Raw genomic sequence first — 22,419 nt, forward strand, 5'->3', positions numbered from 1 at the left:
TTACTTTTTTGTTAAAATAGCACGTTTGGTGAATCAGCAACAGTGGGGAATATTATCCTTGAACAAAAAGCTTTACTTCAAAGCAATTCAACTTCAAACAAGTTCTATATTGTTTGGTAGATACCAGTTGCAACATTTGTTCTGTGAATGAACATTAATATACTTAGAATTTGTATATACTATAAGCGGAGTCAAAATGATATTAATGTAAGCTCTTAGTACTTATATTTATATTGCAATAGCCACACCACGTCTTATTAACATTTCATGTGACCTTGAATTACTGCGTTCATGTTGAAGTATTATGCTGACAAGATCAACTCTATTGTAAATTATGATGTAATAACAGCGATGATTATGTTGCAGTGAACAATTAAAGATGCAGCTATTGATGATAAAAGAAGTTTAGTTTTGTACCGTATAAGGTGCTAAGCTCATAGAAAAAAATACCTGTTGTTCATGCCATTTGTATTACCAAGTTATATTTTTGATTTGTGTAATTTACACATCTTAATGGCTACTTAGCTAAAAAGGCTCCCTATCAAATTGCCAAAAATATCCAATGCACATGTAAGATTAAGTCACGTTTGTATAATGAAAGAGGACACCGATTCGTGACTTAATTTAAAAAGGCCGCCAATTAACACTGACTGAGCGCACGCGCGCAGAAGGAAAAATGTAAAAAGGCTCGATCTCTTAAATAAATACACCTGTAGTCAACATTTCCTTTTGAAATCAGTCATTACTCCTTTAGGAATAAGTTATTCGTTACAATCGGTGCACATCTGTGTGAATTCTTATAAGTAGATCAATAGTACCTGAACAAACATTACTTTTTTATATTGCGTCCCTTTTGAATCAGGGAAACTGTCAATGATTTAACCCATTGCGGAGGATCATACTGACAAGCAGTGTGTTTCATGACATCTGTTGCTTTTTGATTATCTTTTTCTCTCGTTTTGCTGTTGAACCTTTTTGTTCGTTTAAATGCACGATTGCAGACCCTCTTTCTGTTACCGACAGTGGGTCATTTAATAGAGCGGGTAAACAGCACACACAAAAGGGCATTATGTCCTGCGCGATTTTTGTGTACCCTCACAATCGATTTTCTTTTATTAAGCCTTTCATGGATATACATTCCGGCTTCTTGCACAACACCCCGTGCATAACTAAAGTTTGAAGGTGACATTTTATAGAAGAAGTGACTTAACAGCCTATTTATCACATATAAAAATCGTGAGTAACGCGCGTTTTTTTAGCAGTTTGCAGTTATCATTGAGACAGAGTTGCGAAAATGTTGGTATCTACAGTTCTACCACTTCTTTTCGCACTCGCCATACCCAGTTTGGCGGATTTCACTCACCATGTGGTACTTAAGGATGGCGTCTACTTTTTGTCCTGGAAATTCGATAATGAAACCATCACGTTCGAGACCCAGGTTCGTACCACAGGCTATATAGGACTTGGATTCTCTCCCAATGGGGGTATGACAGGGGCGGATATCGTCATCGGATGGGTGAAAGATGGGACGGCGTACTTGAAGGTAACCAACAGTAGATATTATTTTATCATATTTTTTTTTTGTTTTACAAGGGCGTGGTTCTAGCATTGCGCTTCATCAGCAGTTTTTTTTATTGACTAAGTGTTTAATTGTAAAAGGAAACGAGAAAAGGTCGTCGAGAGGCATCTCTTGGTACAAGGCGGAGGAGGTTATGAAAGTAACGGTGCATTTATTCTGCCTTTTGCATCCTAATGTAGTGGCGGATTTAGGGGCTTCAGGGGGGTCCTGACTCGATTTCTGAAAAAAAAATCACACCAAGGACCCCCTCTTGAAATTTGAATTTTGACTAGTTGAATCATAGCTCTAAACTGCACCAAATGGCAGTTATTCAAATAATCCTGTATACGCCCCTTGTATTGTCTGAATACCTACTTCTTGAAAAATAAACATCGCATCATAATTTAAGTGAATTTTTTTAATGAAAATAATACTCATTTGACATCGGACCTGCAACCGCTTGGAGAATTAATTAGTTTTGACCTATCCTCGCCATTGGTCACAGGGTATTTCCATGGAGATGAAGGGTAGTCTCCTCGTAGTTGCAGTAAACTCCCCAGCCATCTCGCTTAGTCTCCATCATTCTTTACCGAAGGAACTGATCGTTCAGAACTCGCGCCAAAGACTTGTGTCTGGCCCTCCAAAACTTGTTTACGTTAAATATATGGTGTATTTTTTAGTGAAGATGGTGAAAATGCAGTGAACAGTGTGCCTTAAATTTGTCAAGTTTTTGTTGTTGCATATTAACAACTTTCATAACGTGATCTGGTTTTTACCCTTGGCTCTATAGTCAGTCAATACTGGAGGGAAGGGATACAATAGGCAGGTTTTTCAATGGTACTTTAGAAGCGAACAATTGATACCAGTATGTGTTTAAAGGTCACAGCAACGCGAGGAAATTAAGATTCGCGTTACATCTACAAGTGCAAGCCCGGCTGATTTGCGTCATAGGGCGACAACATTAAAAAGACAAAATGGCATCTCATAAAGTTAATTATTTACTTGGTAAATACATATATTTGCAGGCGTGCTTTAAGTTAATCTTTGCATGGAAATGGTTTGCGTTTGAACAGACCCACTGCATCGATGAAAGTCAACAATTACCATGCTGTTGTTGAAAAAGAGGTTCTTGAGCTTTAACCCTTCAGCTGTTTCTTGTTCTACCTGCAATTTTTAATTTATTTTTTATGTAATTATTCATAAATAATATTATATTCACAGTTTTAGTTATCTTATATTTTACCTGAGGTATTTTTATACATAAATATTTGCTAAATAAAGTATTATAATCATTATTATTAGTGGGGGCGACTATTATATTCACAGTTTTAGTTATCTTATATTTTACTTAGAAGCAAATACCTGAGGTATTTTTTATACATAAATATTTGCTAAATAAAGTTTTATAATCATTATTATTAGTGGGGGCGACTATTGAAATGTTTTCGGTTAAAGGTCGGTTAATCTGCACACGGTTATAACTAAAAAAGCTGCTGACATTAAAACGTTTGATAGAATATGTTTTTTTTTTTAAACAAAAACCTGTTTATTATTGGATTTTTCCTGTAGCATTGCAGCTTTCTTGTTTTTGATTGTATCTTTAAACTAGTAGTTATTTTTATCCGTGGTTTAGGACCGCTACGCGACGGCGGAACAAGTGCCCTCTATCGACGAGAACCAAGATGTGGAGCTGATCTCTGGCAGCGAGAACAGCACCTTTACAACATTACGCTTTAAGCGTAGACTGGACACGTGTGATAGCAAAGATAACAAGATAACAGTGAGTAATAAAAATAATTTCTGGAATAATTTCCCAAGTGATTACCATTCTTAATTTTCGGGGGTCTACGTCGAAAATAACTTGTTTTTACTATTGCAGTAAAAGTCCTGTCTTGATTTTCCAAAGTAAAGCAAAAAGGAAACGTACAATTGAAAAAAGTACGCAAATTAAGCTATTTATATTCCAAATTTGTAAGAGGAATGATGCCAGTTACATGTTTTATAATTGCTTGGTAGACGTATGCTGTATATTAAAAACATTTCCTTTATTTTTATTTAATGCCCACAAGTGCACCGGGTAGTACAACATGGATGATTTATAAGAAGTCCAAAGTGCACATTAAACAACATAATATCAATTGAAATAAATGATGAGCAAAGAGGAACTTTTTATGGGTATTCAAACTTGTGGCATGTTTGTACAATCAGATAATAAGTATTCTATTTGAGAAAGAAAAATAATGTATCAAATTAATAATCACTATGTGTGGTTATGTTACCTGAAGAAGACTGACTGATAAATATTGTGAACGCATGAATAGATATACTTGCTTTAATGCGTTATTAGTCGGGTGTGTGTTACCCATTAGTTCAGTTGTAAATATGAAGCATTTACTCTCATATTACATAAAACTGAAAGGCTCGCTCTGGTTATATAGCACAGAATAAACCACTTGCACCAATGGTTGGTTTTGGTTTCGGTAACATGTTACATTATACTGTTGTGGTTCGCGATTTATATATATATATATATATATTCAAAACGATACATTTTTTTAGCAAAGTACCATGCGTATCGTATGGGCTTACCACGATTCAGACCCATTGACTGAGACAGACCTTCTGTACCATGGAAACGTGAACCGCGGAGCGAAGAGCATGTTCCTTCTCGAGCCCGCTGATAATCCAGTTAACACTGTCACTATACCAAACGATGCATATACCATGGATTTTATTAATAATAAGGTAAATCAATGAAGTATATCAATTCCATACGTAACAAGGATCTCATGCCTTCTGTAGATTAATTGCCAATCCGTTCTACTCCAATAATTTCCCCAGACACAAGTAAATTAGTTGAAAAGCTATGATAGATCTTTGATATACCAACGCTTGAAATTAACATTTCAACTCAGGAGGACCTAAAACGGAATTATTACTCCGTTTTTTCACCAGTTTTCAATTTCCAGGTTCAAGTACCCTCAACTTCTGACACAACGTATTGGTGTTCCGGTTTTACGCTGCCGAGTTTTTCTGGCGTCCATCACATGATAAAGGTATGAACCCTGTATTAAGCAACTGTTATTGTTTTTGTTGAAAGTCAAAGAGAGGGGACTCGCGTGTCTAAATGTGACAAGCTCCAAAACGCATGGATAATACGATTACATTCATAATCAGATTGTACCCTTTGCACGACGCGTTTTTTACCCCCTCCCCCTCGTATTTCACCAACTGATGTGCAGTATTGAAGACAACACGAAAACTGCCCCTTTTTGATAGGCTGAAAGCAAAGTTCGAGGCCGTACAGCACTGACTTTTTATAGTCGGTTTATTTGCACAGAGTAAATCAATAATAAATATCCATACATGCATAAAATGCTCATATCTTTCAGGCAGAGCCGATAGTTCAAGCTGGGAACGAAGCTATCGTGCATCATTTTATAGTGTATGCTTGCAACCACCAGTTCAACTTCACCGACCACGCCAATTATAGTAGAGATTGCACGGGCAGGGGAAATATGCCTCCAGATCTTGAATTATGCCAACAAATGCTGATGGCGTGGGCGGTTGGAGGAGAGGTGAGTGTCGACAGGGTCTACATTTATGTGTTAAATGTTTGTAATCATTAATTTTTTCTATTTTTATTGATATAGATTTTGTAAACTGGCTTATTTAGCAATTGCTCAATCAATGATTATAGGTTCAAGTGTACCCAGAGAATGTTGGCTTTCCTTTTGGAGGTGAAGGTGATCCCACTTTCGTTTTGCTGGAAACCCACTATGACAACCCAGCTCTGAGGAATGGTAAGTGGCAATCCCACATCTTCAGACAAAAGCGGTTTAATACATGTATATGCAACGTCGCAAAAATCAAATGTCATTTACAAATACAGTTAAAAGAATTTATTGGTTTAAAAATTCCCTCAACACTGTGTTTTTTTGCACCTTGTTTGCGCCTTTCTTTGCGTTTGGCGTATTCCAGTAACGATTTTCTTCATATTGTTGAGCTGCTTCAGCGATAATTATACCTCTTCCAGTTGAGGAAAACTAATAAATTCACAAACAAAATACAAACTTACTTTGCATTCTGAGTTTTTATTCTGCCTATTGCAGCTATAGCCAGTTTACGCAGTAGTTCACTCACTTAGAAGAGCATACTTCTTAGTTTGCTACCCCCTTTTATGGTGTTCCTTTTCGACATTTTCAGATTACGTGGACTCATCTGGTGTGCGTTTCACCTTAATACCACGTCGGCGACAGTATGATGCAGGGATAATGTCTGTTGGCGTTAGTGTCACTAGAAATCACGTCATTCCACCGTACTATGACGAATTCTACAGCTGGGGACAGTGCTCCGATTGTATGGAAAGTGTAAGAATGCACCAAATGACAATTTTTAGACATGAACAGACGCACGCACTTTAGGACGGACAGACTTACGAACGGACGGGATTACGTGATCCCCGACTTTTTTTCGCAAAAGTACAGGGATAAATACCGTAACAGTATTGCAATTTTTTTTATACATTTGAGCTGTAATTAAGACAACACAAGAAAACAACAATAAATAAATAAAATTAATGGTAAAAATGTGCTACATATGAGTGTTTTGTAACCCTGAGGTATGCTTACGTTAGTACAAGCTTCATGCCTACCTTTGCAGGTATAAGACCAACTTTCAATTAAATTTGCAATTGAACACCAGTTTGCAAACTTTCAAACAAGTTTTAAAACTCATGCAGTTCAGGTTAATTTATAATTATATATTGTATCGCCACTCGAAGGATGTATAATGGCATTGGATGATACAAAATACTCTTGTATGAACCGAACCAAGTGAAATTGCATGGAATTTTCTACCTCTGATCTGCCCCCTGACCCGCAAACTACTTTGGGCATTATTGAAAATACATGCTCGCCCCCTCGTTTACTTTGTCCCTTTTTTCTATACATGCAGGCTTTAGAAAATGTGCCAGAAGGAATCAACGTATTGGCTGTGGGGCTGCACACACATTTGGCGGGAACTGCAATTTATCTACGTCAATTCCGGGACGGAGTGGAACTTCCTTACATAGCATATGACGAAAGCTACGATTTCAACTATCAAGAAGGCAGATATTTCAAGGAACCGAAAAGAATTCTTCCGGTGACTTCATATTTCCTTGCTTAATTGCCTGTTTATTAATGGATAGAGAAAGTTTTACCGTGGACTTTCAAGTTTCAGTTTTTTGCTGTATATAATGATAATTCATATAGTTGACTAAGAAATGTTAAATGTCGGGGAATGGAATGTCTTCGTGTTCTGACATCATAAGTTTTATTTAAAAAAGAAATTAGTTTGCGCCTTGTAAAATGATACACCTCATGTTTAGTTTAAACATTAATTTGAAAAAAATATTTCAGAATGATGCCTTGGTGACCCAGTGTAAATATAAGAGCAGTGATCGAACCGCTGTCACGTGGGTAAGATTTGCAGTATTACTTTTTACTTTTATGACATTCCTATTTTTGGACAATAATAACGATGGAAGAACTGAATTCTTAATTGTTTAAGGGCAAATAACACGCAAACGTTTGTGGGACCAGCAACATAACAATACCGTTGTCGTTTTACATAACGGCACGGTGTTTGGCATGTTGAAAGTGCATCAGGTATTCAAGATGTAAATCAAATATGATTTTAGGGTGGACTCGGAACCAGGCAAGAAATGTGCCTTTCGTTTTTGTACTATTACCCACGAGTGAACATGTCGGGGTGCCAAAGCGCTAATCTGCAGTCAGAGATGATCAAAATCGCCCCGCAGTTGACGCCATCGTAAGTAACATAGTGTTGTCATGTCAGTGGCTTAATATCTTCTATAAGTGGGTACTTGCAGTTTCAGACTTTTGGATAAGGGCACTATTGAAAATTTATACCTTCCCCTCATGTGTCCTGTTCGTTTAGGAATTCTCTCTATCAAAGAATTTGAAAGGGCCACCTCAAAGAAGATCGCAGCTTTTAACTGCAGGTCTGTTCATGTTCGTTTTTCATGGATGTATGCCATTATGAATTGCAACAAGGCGAAATATTGAATTTAAACCAGTGTAAGCTAAACGGCAATTTATTGGGTGTATTTTAAATTTTAGTTCGAATAACCATGGCTACAGTGTTATTATCCAAGCACCATCGCAATATGCAGGGCGTAGATTTACAGATGTCATGGAAAACTTGGTGAACTGGCAAGACGACAAGACTCGTGTAAGATTTCAAGCTCTCGAGATGAATTCCACACGAGTGCAATTTTGTCAGGGAATAAATGGATATGGACACGTAAGTATAATTTGGTCTTTTATCACAAAAACACCAAAAACATTCCGTTCTAAATGCAAGGTATATGTATTTCATTTGGATAGCTTAGTTACGAATGGAATATCTGCAATGTATATGCAATAAAGTTTAAATCACCATTCAAATGTATCAGTTGGTATCCGCCAAATTAAAAAAATGCACATCAGCACGTCGTTCACGTTTCCAAAGGGACCATGCATGCAGTATCTCTAACCATTGCTTCAACTGTCTAAGTTTGTCTTCTTCACATAGAGCTGAACCTGTTAACATGGCAACCGTCCTTAAGGTTCGAAGTTTCATTTGTTGGAAATATGATCTGTTAGAATATCATTTAACGGTTATTCGCGTCTCGTTGCAGGTGAGCCTGATCCAGAAATTGCAGATCAGCGCACCATACAAACTTCCCCAAGCATCGTGTCCATCCACAACCACTCACACTCCAACCACTCCAACCACTTCAACCACTCCAGTCACCATTGGGTCTATATCGTCTGCTGATAGAACGGTTTCTGTTACCATGGCAACCGTTCTGTGTGGCTTGTTCACACTGCTGTCGAGGATGTGATGCCATACGTCAGCATGCAGGAAACAGCGAATTTATTTAGTTCCAGGATTTCTTTATAATATTCAAGAAGATAAAACCTGTGGGGGTTTTCTACCTAGAGCCTCAATTTACCCAAGACTTTTGACCTTGATGATCACGCGTCTTTGTATTTACCTGCCTCGGAGTTTACATCTGTCTTTTCTTATGATATATGAAGTACATTACTAGTTGTTTATTCGGTCTGTTGTTTGGAATAGGATATTTAACTTAACATGGATTATCACACACGTTTGGACGTTCATGTGAACCATAATTGAACGTTTTGTGGCTCTTTTTTGACACTTATATTATGAATAAAACTGCAACACAGTGGACTTAGTAACTGGAGTTTGACTCAAATTTTTGCTTCACTACTGCAGCTGTTTTTGATTTTCCTAATAGTATTGTAATATAATCTGACAGTAGATAATTTGCCATTGTTTTTTTCACGCATATTCCTACTACAATATTTGTTAATGGTCTAAACTTTAATTAATCTATTACATTACTCCAGTTGCAGTCAGCAAATTGGGCTTAGGATAAGCAAAAAGAAGACTGAAGTGATGGCATTAAATATACAATCACCACCACCAGTTGAAGTGGAAGGCTGCATCCTTAATAACACCAGCTGCTTTACATACCTAGGAAGCATTGTAGCCACAGATTGAGGAACCAGTAGAGATGTCAACAACAGACTAACCAAAGCCAGAAATGCCTTTAAGAGCTTAAACAAAATCTGGAAATGCTCTCAATATAGTATAAAAACCAAACTCCGAATATTTGAGAGCTGTATACTATCAACTCTTCTCTATGGTTCGGAATGCTGGCGCATAACTGAAGAAGATATTAAAAAGTTGTCTACTTTTCACACTTCAAGCCTCAGAAAAATATTAAAAATATTTTGGCCAAGAACTATATCTAATGATGATCTGCTAAAGCAAACAAACCAGAGAAGTATAAGTGAAATCATCAGGACAAGAAGATGGAAATGGATTGGCCATGTTCTGAGGAAAGACCCAAATTCCACCACTAAAGTAGCCATGTACTGGACACCAGAGGGGCATAGAAAAAGGGGCAGACCCAAGACCACATGGAGGAGGACAGTTGAAGCAGAATTGAAACAACTGGGTGAAAGTTGGGGGACAATTCAACACAGCGAGAGACAGAGAGGAGTGGAGGACCTTTGTTGACGCCCTAGACGCCCAACGGCGTAACAGGAGATAGTAGTAGTATTACTCCAGTTATGTTTTTACGTGATATATTCAAATTTAGGTCTTGCTTAGTGTACAATTGAGCAACATAATCATTTATTAATAGATATTTGTCTTATCTAGTGCAAAGTTATTATTGGTTTTACATTTAACATTTAACTTTTTACTGCTTTTACATTTAACTAATTTTTCCAGCTACTTTAGTATACTTTATGAATGAACACTTTTTCATTTCATCGCTCTCATTATTTATGTCTCAGGTTGGCGGCATGATTTTATTTTATTTTCTATTAATCTATTATTATTTAAGATATATATCATTTTTTTCCTTCTTGTGGTCCTGTGGCCTCCTACGGCACCTCTCTCCTCTTACCACATTCATCGCATCTACGTGTACTTGTCAGTGTTTCTATTTTCTTTTCTTTCTTTTGTGGGGCGTCGGCCTTCATGGTCCCGCGTATATTTCCCACTGTATACTTAATTAGAATTTGTGTTTTACTTACAATTCATGTAATTACCTTAATCTTTGTCTTAGTATAAAAATCACTTTTTTGATGTTTGGTATAATTTGTGTTGTATTTATAGACAATGTCTATATCAAAGCATCTCCGTGCCATAATAAATATTGTAAACCACCAGCCTGCCTCTAGTATTTTTTTCTCTCTCTCTCCTTTATTACGAATTAAAATACGAATGAGTTAGCCAGCTTGGGTGTCTGTCGCTTAAATTATACATGTATGGCCGATGCTGTTCACCTTCAACCATAGTTGCTTGATTCCCGGTATAAAACAATTACAATCACAGAAGTTCTTAACGCGCAAGTGTTCATGGAATTTGTCACAAGGAATGATGACAAGCGTTTTGTACGTGAACATAAACAAGACCGAAGTTTGCGTATAGTGTAACCATTTGTACCGAACAAAAATTCATCTTAGATAAAATTTACTTATATCTCAAATATCCCCTTTATCGCTAAATAAACAATAGCAGGAAGTCTACATCAATACGAAAAGACTTTACCTCATATTCAACATCAAATATAGGTTCTAATGTTGGCATTGGGAGTACAGATTTACGTACTTTTCTAATGGGAAAAATAATTTGGTGGAAAATCTAATGAGCATAAATTATATGGAATTAGAAATATTATAACAAGCAACAGGAAGTCAAAACAATTAATCTAATTACCATCAGTTTGAGTTCGAATGCTAATAACAATTTCTTGCCAAATATTTTGGGATATTGAATTAGTGCACTGCGGTACTGGTTTGAGTTGTTTAAATTAAGTTTCATTGCCCATTCGTCTTACTACTGAATATGTACGTTGTACAAGTAATTAATGGTGAGACAACTGCGCACTTCTCACAGTGCTATAAAAGGGAAACAAGAGGCCGCCACTTTCCTCTGCAAATGTTTCGTTACAGCTATTTATAATAATAATAACAATAATAAAACAAGTAAAAAACATTCCAATCTAGAGGCAATAGTTTTATATGTATTGAATAAAAGTACTATCAGCTGGGATGCATTTATAACAGTCACTAATAAGGGCATAAACAACATTTTTCGTGTTTTATGCCCTCTCTCAGGACTGCAAAGTTGTGAGTATTCCTTCTCTTACATTTATAAGAGTCATTAAATAGAGCGGGTAAATAGTGAGTACAAAAAGGGCCTTATGTCTTTCGCGATATTTGTGTACCCTCACACTCGTACGTCACAAGGACAGCCTTTCATCGACACTAACAACCCAGTTTCTAATGCAGCATCCCGTCACGACCCTAGTTATTACTGAGGCTGGCATTTTATAACAGAAAAGTTTAAGCTGCCAATCAATTATTTATAAAAACGTGTTTAACGTGCTGGGAACTTTTTAGCAGTTTGGAGTTAACATTGAAGTCAGTGTTTCTAAAATGCTGGTTTTCAGAGTTCTACCACTTCTTGTCGCACTCGCCATACCGAGTTTGGCGGATTTCACTCACCATGTGGTACTTAAGGATGACGTCTTCTTTTTATCCTGGAAATTCGACAATGAAACTATCACGTTTGAGACCCAGGTTCGTACCACAGGCTATATAGGACTTGGATTCTCTCCCAATGGGGGTATGACAGGGGCGGATATCGTTATCGGATGGGTGAAAGATGGGACGGCGTACTTGAAGGTAAACGGGTTATGGTACATTTATAGTTAATTTTCTTTTTGTGTGTTTTGAAGTGGTATTGGTAAACTGTATTTTTTCAGCAGAATTATAACGACTAAAACGTTCATTTGTTTTAAAAAAGAAAAATCAGCAAGAGGCATTTCTTGGACTATGGAGGAGGCTGTTAAGCGGACGCACTTTTTCTGCTTTTTGCCATGTATTAAATATTAACTGCTAGAAACCAAATATTGAATAATGATTCCGGTCAACATTTACGTTTATTGAATGTGTTACTAATCTTAATGCACATGCGCACTTTTGAATCTGACCCAGTGTTAGAGTTCTAGGTCCCCTTATCCCGCAAAACAACTTATCTTTGTCAATTCAAGCCGCACAAAAACACCCTAAAATGCTTGATAACTATATTTCCAGCTACAAAGTACAGGAAAGTTTTCTCTGTGTAGTCCTAACGGAACAACCTAAAGTCAAGCAAGTGCTTATATTTCTTATCAGTCCCTTTATCGGGATGTTTTGACCTCGATCAAATGCTTATCCAGATAACTGAATCAGAAAATGAGGTTTATCCTATCAAAAAAAGGTGCGCGTCTCCTTTTAAGTTTAAGTACAGCATATCTTTCAAACTGTTCAATTAACTTAAACGTAAGTTCTTTCAAACAACCGAAAAAGTGTCTCCCCTTCACTATCCAAAATAAAAAAAAAATCCGAAATTTGATTTTTAGTAAAATGTTGTGTTCGCGTTAAACTTAGTTTCTGCTCGTTATTTAGTTATTCATTTTTTATGCAACCAACATGCCGAACGCCTTGAAAATCTACTATGCCCTGTGCGATCCGTTCAGTGAAAGGTGTAGTACGACCTTTTTGTAACTTTTATCCTTTAGCCATATCACTTTTTAATACAAAGTCGTAAAATCTCTTATTCATAAAAAATACTTTTTATTAATGAGACTTTTTACAGGGCAAAGTATTTCCGACATTGTATATTTTCTGTATTTATTGGTTAAATATACCTTCATCTTATCTGAGTATTAGGAGACCTTGAGCTATGCTCCCCAGTTCAAATAGTGTCATCCCTAGTGCAGTGTGGAAAGTGATACAGAAAATCAGGTTATGAACCAATGTTTTATTCAACTTCTAAAATACTTGTTTCACAATAATTTATTGCTTATACAACTAATGGATAAGGCAACGACAATAAAAAAATCAAAGCCATATTCCAGTATTTTAATATTAATATTAATATTAATACTTAAAAGAATCGTCTGGATTGGGGGATATACTGACGCGTCTGTGCGTGGGGTCAAAAAGTTTTGTTACTTTTGCAGAGTGATGGCGTTCCACACACATAAGATAAGAGTTTATTCAGACATTGATATACAAATTAAAGTTAACATATAACGGAATTGGATTGCTTTTCGGGTGAAGTGAATAAAGTATAAGGTAACAATATAGTTTTTAAAATATTGTTGCTAAAATTACCATTTTTTGTTCTTAAAACTAGAGACAGCAGATAGATAAAAACTATTTAAAAACCTTTTGGATCCTTTAAAACTTAAAATTCTACAGTAACGTTGCAAATATAGTATGAGGTCATTTTTGTTATAAGTTGATGTGCAGACCTTAACAGATAAGTTCAAATTATATTATAAACACAGTAGGCCACACTTCACAGCACTATGTTTGCTGTTTCGAACATGCTGGTATAATCACCAGCTTTTCTATATTCCACTCAACTTAATCTGTTAATCTGATTGCATTCAGCGAGAGTCCCCGCGGATTGAATCAATCTACGTAGAACGATAGCTTCATTGGAAGTGAGTCTTGTGACATTTCATACATTTTAACATTTACTTTAAATATTCATGTATAAAGTCCTTCTGCGACGACATGCTTTAGGTTAAATGCTGGTCGATGATGGTGTTATAAAAAACAAATACATCTCTTAATTTCTTGGGCGAACGCTGGAGCAGGAAACATGCTTTCTAAACTATAATTGTGCAACCTTTAAAAGCGTCGAATATATTTCATACCATGCCATTCTAAGAATAGATATAATGGTACTACATTTCTAATTTCATACAGCTTTATGCAAAAACTTTGTTGCTTGCTTGCTTTTGAGTATATCATAATCGCATAGCTTCTTTTATCCATATTTTAGGATTGCTACGCGACAGCGAAGCAAATGCCCTCTATTGACAAGAGCCAAGATGTGGAGCTGATCTCTGGCAGTGAGAACAGCACCTTTACGACATTACGCTTTACGCGTAGACTGGACACATGTGATAGTAAAGATAACAAGATAACAGTGAGTGTTAGGAATATTTCCTGGTAACGTTGAACTACAAATATTTTTTATATGTGATTGCTATAATTATTTTGGTGCGCACCTCAGAAACATCCTGTAAACATGTTTGTTATCGAAGTAATATATTGTATATCTGCCCTATTTTCCACAATAAATCAAAAGGTAAACAAACAATTAAAATATGATTATAGTAAATAAGAAAAATTATATTCTATATTTTTATAAGAGATTCTTACACATAAGTATGGTGTACGTTTAATAATTTTTCTCTATTTTCTCATGTAATGCACACAGGGAGCAGGACAACAAAAACGTTTTATAAAAAGGCCGATGTGCACAGAAATTATATAAGATATTAAATATTATCAATTTTGACAAATGATGTGCTTGGAATGGTTGTTCAATATGCCAGAAGTTGTTTGTTTCTTTCATGGATAAATAAATCTCACTGATTTGAGAAAGAAGGATGGCAGAACCCCTTCTCTTAAAAATTTGGACTCGTTTTTTATTTAAAAAGATGAGAGAGAAAAAAAAACAGTTTATTTCAAGCCTGTCGTAATTTTTGATAAATGTACTCAATATAAAATAATTTTCATTTCAGCAAAGTACCATGCGCTTTATTTGGGCTTACCACGATTCAGACCCCCTGACTCAGACGGACTTTCTGTACCATGGGAACGTGAACCGTGGAGCAAAGAGCATGTTCCTTTTGGACCCCGCTGATAATCCAGTTAACACTGTCACTATACCAAACGATGCATATACCTTGGAGTTTCTAAATAATAAGGTAGATGAATTGTGTGGATGATAAGTATTTTAAAAGACCGACGTTGTGCGTTCTCGACCCTAAACCTTTCACTAGGTAATGACCTGGACGGATTGTATTATTGATTCTAATTATTAATGGCCAAGACCATTCACCCATATATTATAATACTGTATCTTACACTACCAGGTTCAAGTACCTTCAACTTCCGACACAACATATTGGTGTTCCGGCTTCACGCTGCCCAGTTTCAGTAACGTTCATCACATGATTAAGGTATGTTCAATACTCCATTTTACACTGAAGTATATATCTAAACGACCTTTTTGTTTTGGTTTGAAACCAAAGGGGCACAACGTGTCAAAGTATGACAAATATCAAACGCATGGGTAATTCAAACACTCCCATCATCACTTTGTACCCTTTGTACGACGCCCTATTTTTACATGTAGTAATCTCAATTGCACATTATTTCATTATGAATATAAAATGTTTTAATGAAAAAAAATAATTTTCTTTTTGTTTGGTTGAAATCTGACCTCGAACAGTCGATTTATTTGCTAGAAGCAAATAAACAATTGCAATGCATATACCGGCACATTCTCATACATATAATGCTCATATATAATCTAGGCAGAGCCGATAGTTCAAACCGGGAACGAAGCACTTGTGCATCACTTTATTGTGTATGCCTGCAACCATCAGTTCAACTTCACCGACCACGCCAATTATAGTAGAGATTGCACGGGCAGGGGAAATATGCCTCCAGATCTTGAATTATGCCAACAAATGCTGATGGCGTGGGCGGTTGGAGGAGAGGTGAGTATCAACAGAGTGTATATTTTGATGTTAGACAAAACTTTGTATATTTATGCAATCACTAAAAGAGCATTAGTATAGATATCGAATTTTATAAATTGTCTAATTTAATAATTGATCTATCAATGTTAACAGGTTCAGGTGTATCCAGAGAATGTTGGCTTTCCATTTGGAGGTGAAGGTGATCCCACTTTCATTTTGTTGGAAACCCACTATGACAACCCAGCTCTGAGAAATGGTGAGTGGATACCATGCGTCTACAGATCGTTTTCAGGAATATTATATACTTTTTCGTGTATTGGTTTCGGGTTTTGGTTATCTCTGGCGAAGCTTGGACAACATTTTCTGTTACTTTACTGCAATCTGTTTTCTTCTTCCAACTTCCGTTCATTATTTCTGAACATATAACGTAAATCTGTGAGAGTAGTTGAAGAAGTTGCTTCAATATATATATATATATATATATATATATATATATATATATATATATATATATATGGCTGTGTCCACTGCACGTGTGATTATAATATCCTTTTGCAAAACATGGTATAATGATCACATCTAGTCAATTAGTTTTATTTCCAAGTGCAGTAATTCCAGTTTCAACACCCCATGCTTCAATTCCACCATCGTTTGAAAAAAATTACCCAGTGAGTATAACCTTACACTAAAATGAAAAAAATCTGTCGCTAAATAAGTTGCATTATACTTATTTTTAAAATTGCCTTTTTTTTTTTAGTTTTGAGAGTCCTTTTCACGATTTAGGGTTTCAATAATTTCAGATTACGTGGACTCATCTGGTGTGCGTTTTACCTTAATACCACGTCGTCGACAGTATGATGCAGGGATAATGGACGTTGGCGTTATGGTCTCTAGAAACCACGTCATTCCACCATACTATGACGAATTCTACAGCTGGGGACAGTGCTCTGATTGTATGGAAAGTGTAAGATAATACTAATCAAAATATTTTAAAGTTTCAAAGTGTGCCAAAAAAGTTAAAGCACTTCTATTGTGCTAGCAATAGAACTGCAAATCAATGCAAGCAAAACTCAAAACGGTATTTAAAAATATTTGTAAAAAATGTACATTATGTTTTGAAAATATCTACATTTTATAATGGATAAAACCATGTTGTCTATTGTTATCATTAGATGAGACAAACTAGCACTGTTTGGTGTGGCAAATGCTACCATTATTACAAACGGTCTCTTTGTGAGCCATTTTTACAACGATTCTGAACGTTCTTTTATTGTTTTGGAGACACTTTGACCAAACAACTCCCATAGTAACAACTCACACCTCTAAACTCTTATATGCAGGGTTTAGAAAACGTACCATTGGGAATCAACGTGTTTGCTGCGGTGCTGCACGCGCATTTGGCGGGAACTGCTATTTACCTACGCCACTTCCGGGATGGAGTAGAATTTCCGTATTTGGCATACGACGAGAATTACGACTTTAACTATCAGGAGTACAGATATTTCAAAGAACCGAAGAAAATAATGCCAGTGACTAAACCTTTTTAATGTCTTTATACAACTTTAAATTGATATAGTGAAGACTAGACACTTATAAACTCCCAAATGTTGTTTGCTGATGCATTTATCTGAGTTCGTCCAGTAGTTGGTCCTCTAGGTGAAGTAAAGCTGGTTTAAATAATATCTTTCCAGAATTTTAAAGCCAAAAAGAATTTTCCTCAATAAACGTGATTTAAATGTTTAAATAAGGACATGCTAATAATTATTGCAACTCGGGCTTCATGGTACTAAATGCTATTGCGTGATTAATTTACTTGTCTTCTGTGTATATTGATTATATGTATACCGATCATGCATTAAATCTAATTTTAATTTCAAAATGCACTTTGTTTCAGAATGATGATTTGGTCACCCATTGCAAATACAGGAGCAGTGATCGAACTTATGTCACATGGGTGAGATACTGTACATACACCTGTACATAACCAGTGTGATAACTTCTACCAGTTATTATTTTGTTATACCTGTGACAATACATTAGAGATGGCAGAACTGACTTCCACACTGTACCTGAACATAATATACTGTAGGCATTTAAATTAACATGATTGTAAGAGGTGCTTTGAAAATACTGGTATTCAGGTAGTACTGACGCAAAAATTTAGATTCTATTCATTGTAGGGAGGACTTGGAACTAAAGAGGAAATGTGCCTGGCGTTCATAATATACTACCCACGAGTAAAGCTGACGAACTGCATCAGCGTCCCTCTGCAGTCGGAGCTGATCAAAATAGCCCCACAGTTGACGTCATCGTAAGTGATATCAGAATATATATATATATATATATATATATATATATATATATATATATATATATATATATATATATATATATACACAGACTTGACATTTAATATGGAATATTTTTTCCAAATCATAAATCATCAGTTTTTTTCCTGTTTTGGTGACTGATAAATGAAAATAATGATTACAGTCGTGTTTTAATAACTTTTAATAATCTCTTTATTGTCATTTTGACATCAGTTCATTTATTGAATTCGCCAGTGAAGCAAACAAAAATACATTGCCTTTTCTATGTCATACGACAACCGTTGAAAACGATATTTTAGATCTCCATATTTTCCAAACTATCGTCTTTAAAAGAGTTACACGCCCCACAAAAGACCCTCATATCAGTGTCTAGTCACAGCAACAGTCGCTGTTACGCCTGACCTCATCTGGCCGCTACCAGAGCTGTCAAGCGGCAAGGAATTCCATGGGATAGGTTTTTAGAGTTTAATCTGGAATAAAATTTCAGGGAACAGTCAAAACTTGTTCAATTTGGTTCAGTTTTGTTGTAGGGCATGTAGGCCGTTGATTCGGCGAGTAATGACCCACCCACATATTGTCTATGTGGTTCAAAAATGGCGATTTTGATGACCAAGGTAGCTGCTCATTCCTTTGGTTCTGTAAGTTATTTGCTATTAAAAGTGCTCTGTGTGAACCGGCAATCTCATCGTGCAACCTAAAACTGTTCCTAAGGTCTCCAGTATCAAATTATACCACATTGGTTCCCAGATTATTCCTTTATTTGATTTGGTTCAGGTTTTCGTCGATGACTACCATTGGTGCTTTGGCACCAATGTGGTATCTACTCCAAATACTGGTGCTGTCAATGACCCTAGTCACTTTAGAAGCAGCACACGCTTCGTCGAAGGACTCATCAGGATGTCTATTTACTCTGTTTTGACCAGTTGGGCAGTACAGGTGAAATCTGACCTCAATAAAGAAAGCCACGCAGTTTCAGTGTTCTACCCAGAAACGATCATGGCCCCCAATTCATTAGAGAAACAGACGACGCTGTTTTGCTGTTAACAGTGGCTAACTCAGAGGTCGTCTTGTATCCTAACCTGCTGAAACCAGTATGGTGTTCGTTAAATGCCTTGAAAAACGCGTTTTGGTGGTAATTTGCCCCTCATTCTGAACGGACTAGGTGGCTTTTGTTTAGTTACAGCAGCATATCCAGAAGGACAGTGCGTCCTGCACAGTGGTGGTAAGATTTCGATACATTGAGCGTGGCTTCTGTGTAGGTACATCAGTTTTGGCATAACTCTATAAAACTGTGCGGACCATACCGTGTGACACAATAGTCCGTCTGGCAATGTCTGTTTTTTTCTCTCCATTCTGGCACAGATCAACAATTTTGTAAAACACTGCTTAACTCATTTTACGCAATGCAAAACCGACCGCTTGCATGCAAAATTTCAAATTCGTAGATGCAGCAGTTGTCGACATATGGATACTTTTTGGCAGAACCATGCTTCGCCAAAGCCAAGCTTTGACCAGCCCAAAGGAGCACTACCCAATTAAATTACTGCATAATACAAAATGTAGCAATGCAACAGACAGAGTTGTCAGTTAATTGGTAGCGACACACCTGACTAGACACTTCTCCAGTTAGATATCTAATAGGAGATCTTAGTTTTTTTTTAAAGAACGCATTTTACCAAGATATACCTTTGAAAGTGAAATATTCCATATTAAATGTCAAGTCTGTATATATATATATATATAATTGCTCCATCCAGTTGTAGTTTCGAAAAAAAAATTGAAAATTGAAAGACATACTAGACAAGCATATTGTTTGAGACCAGACAATTACCCTATTTTGTGTACATTGTTTTGGACAGGGTATACTGTAGGGTTTACCAAAATGTTTCTTGATGCTCATGGCACCCACACCTCTTATACCAGAACAGGTATCAGATGGCAAGCACGCATTGCACAATAAAATTCTCCACCTCGTACATTCTTCACGAGAGTGGCGTAATCTTCAGTAGGTCTGTACGTTTTCTTGACTATAATTGACTATAATTGTAATTTGCCACTGGTGTGGTTAAACAGCATGATACTTATTATCTTTCTTTGTGGAATTCTAGGTCCGATGACAATGGCTACAGTGTAATTATCCAAGCACCATCGCAATACGCAGGACGTAGATTTCATGATGTTATGGAAAACTTGGTCAACTGGCAAGACGGCAAGGCTCGTGATAGATTCCAAGCTCTTGAGATGAATTCCACTCGAATGCAGATTTGTACTGGAACAAATGGATATGGACACGTAAGTGTAATTCGATATTATATTCAGTACAATTTACCGAGAACAGTCCGTTCTAAATGCAAGGTATATACTGCATTTCATTTGGATCAGTTAGTGACGAAGGAAATATCTACAGTGCATGAGCAATAAAGTTTACATCACCATTCAAAATGGTATCTGTCGGTATACGCCAAATCCAAGGTAAAAAAATGCAGAGCAACAAGGGGCTCACGTTGCCGAAGGCATCGAGCTTGCAGTCTCTTCAACCATTGTTTCAACTATAGGTATCAACTATAGATATCTATAGGTATCGCTTCTATCAGTTTGTATCATCTTCAGGTAGAGATGAACCAGTTAACATGGCAACTCATCCTTCGGGCTTTGAAATGTCACGTTTTTTTTGGTTATTTGGTCAGTAAGTGTGTGATTTAAATGGTATGTGCGTCTCATTGCAGAGAAACTTGATCCAGAAATTGCAGATCAGCGCGCCTTACAAGATACCACAAGCATCCTGCCCAGCCACTCTGGTCAGTATTGGCTCTATATCGTTTGCTGATAAACCCGTTTATGTCACCATGGCAACGATTCTATGTACCTTGTTCTCACCTCTGTTAAAGATGTGATGCATGTACACGTACCACATTACAACATGCGGGACATAACGAATGTATGGAATTCTCAAATACATAGTGCTGCTTCTAATTCTCATCAAGACAAAATGACTGATGAACTATGTGGGAGTTTCATGACGGCTTCATATGTTACTCAAGACTGCTGACTTTGATGATCAGGCGTCTTTGTATTTAGCTGCCTCTATGTTGCCTTTAGGAGCTGACGTTTTTCTTTTTATATATGGACGTGGAGTGCTTAATACTGCCGTTGTTTGATCTAACTGTTGGACATGCATGGGTGCTTATTTATTTTACTCGGATGCTTATCGGACGCTGTTGGCGACATTCATGAAACCGTCATTGCACGTTCCGTGGTTACCTTGACGGTAATATTAACATTACAACACAGTGGACCTATTATCTGTTGTTTTGACCTGCTGTTTCGGTCTTGCAGCTGTTTTTGATTTTCCCAATGGAGATTGTTACAACCTAGATGCTTGAACATTGTTTTCTGATGTACATGGATTGCTATAAACCAAAATGTACACTCAATTTCCAGGTACAATATTCATAAATGGTGTAATCTTTATTTAAACTAATTCGTCTCTTCAGTTATGTTTTTACTTCAAATCTTCGAAGGATGAATGTCTTACAATATGTGCAGCTCAACAATGTGGTCATTCATTATCAGACATTTTCTTACCTTCCTGTAGTGGAAAATGATTTTTGCAAGTACATTTCACATATTTCAATAATAGTTGTCTTTGTCTACTCATACCACATTCATTACATGCTACGTGTTCAAGCAAGTGTTTCCTCTTTTCTTTTCTTTTCTTTTCTTTGTGTGTGTGTGTGTGTGTGTTGGGGGGGGGGGGGGGCGTCCTTCAGGGTCCCATGTCTAGTTCGCACTTTATACGTGTACTTAATTAATTTACATATAGAAGTTCAATCGCACCTTCAGAGCCTCGTGTACTTCACACGGTATAGTGCGTGCTCTAACTTATGCATATTAAATTACAATTTGTTTTTAACTTTCATTCTTCTCTATAATTATCTTCCTGAACGTCTTTATATATTAGCACGTTTGCTTACATGCATTGTTGTATTTGTATTGTAATTATACACATGTCTATGTCTTTTGGTTGAATTATGACCAATGATGTTAACTTTCAATCCCAGTGAAAGCGATTATAAACACGAAATGTTCTTGACACACAATTGTTCATAGACGAATTGCAAGTAATGATAAGAAACGTAAAGAAAGTGGACAAATGACATGACAAATGCTCGCGTAGAGTATAGCCACTTGCCCCTTAGACAGTATTTACTCTTGGCTAAAATACCTCCATTCTCGTTAAATCAACAAGAGTGGCGAGTCTTCTTCTATGGCAAAGGCAATAACTCAATTTAATTCAACATGAAATATTGGTTATATATTGTTTGCTATATACCAATAGCAATGTTTGCATGGGAGTACAGACTGACGCACTTTCTGTACGT

General features: G+C 36.5%; 1 protein-coding gene across 1 annotated transcript; it reads left to right on the forward strand.

Moving 5' to 3' along the window:
- The first annotated feature begins 1,081 nt into the window (after positions 1-1,081).
- On the forward strand, positions 1,082-21,724 carry LOC106160549 (uncharacterized). The gene is made up of 25 exons (XM_087011476.1): positions 1,082-1,543; positions 3,192-3,338; positions 4,118-4,303; positions 4,528-4,614; positions 4,951-5,136; positions 5,259-5,361; positions 5,765-5,928; positions 6,515-6,703; positions 6,961-7,020; positions 7,242-7,372; positions 7,684-7,867; positions 8,244-8,446; positions 8,983-9,067; positions 11,554-11,838; positions 13,994-14,140; positions 14,742-14,927; positions 15,096-15,182; positions 15,540-15,725; positions 15,861-15,963; positions 16,508-16,671; positions 17,048-17,236; positions 17,602-17,661; positions 17,888-18,018; positions 20,146-20,329; positions 20,764-21,724. The coding sequence occupies exons 1-25, from the start codon at positions 1,295-1,297 to the stop codon at positions 20,929-20,931; spliced, it is 3,864 nt and encodes a 1,287-aa protein (XP_086867602.1). The 5' UTR covers positions 1,082-1,294; the 3' UTR covers positions 20,932-21,724.
- The last annotated feature ends 695 nt before the right edge of the window (positions 21,725-22,419 follow it).

Source organism: Lingula anatina, chromosome 4, assembly GCF_051362555.1.
Source record: "Lingula anatina isolate TDL-2025a chromosome 4, LinAna3.0, whole genome shotgun sequence".
In the NCBI taxonomy this organism is placed as follows: Eukaryota; Metazoa; Brachiopoda; class Lingulata; order Lingulida; family Lingulidae; genus Lingula; species Lingula anatina.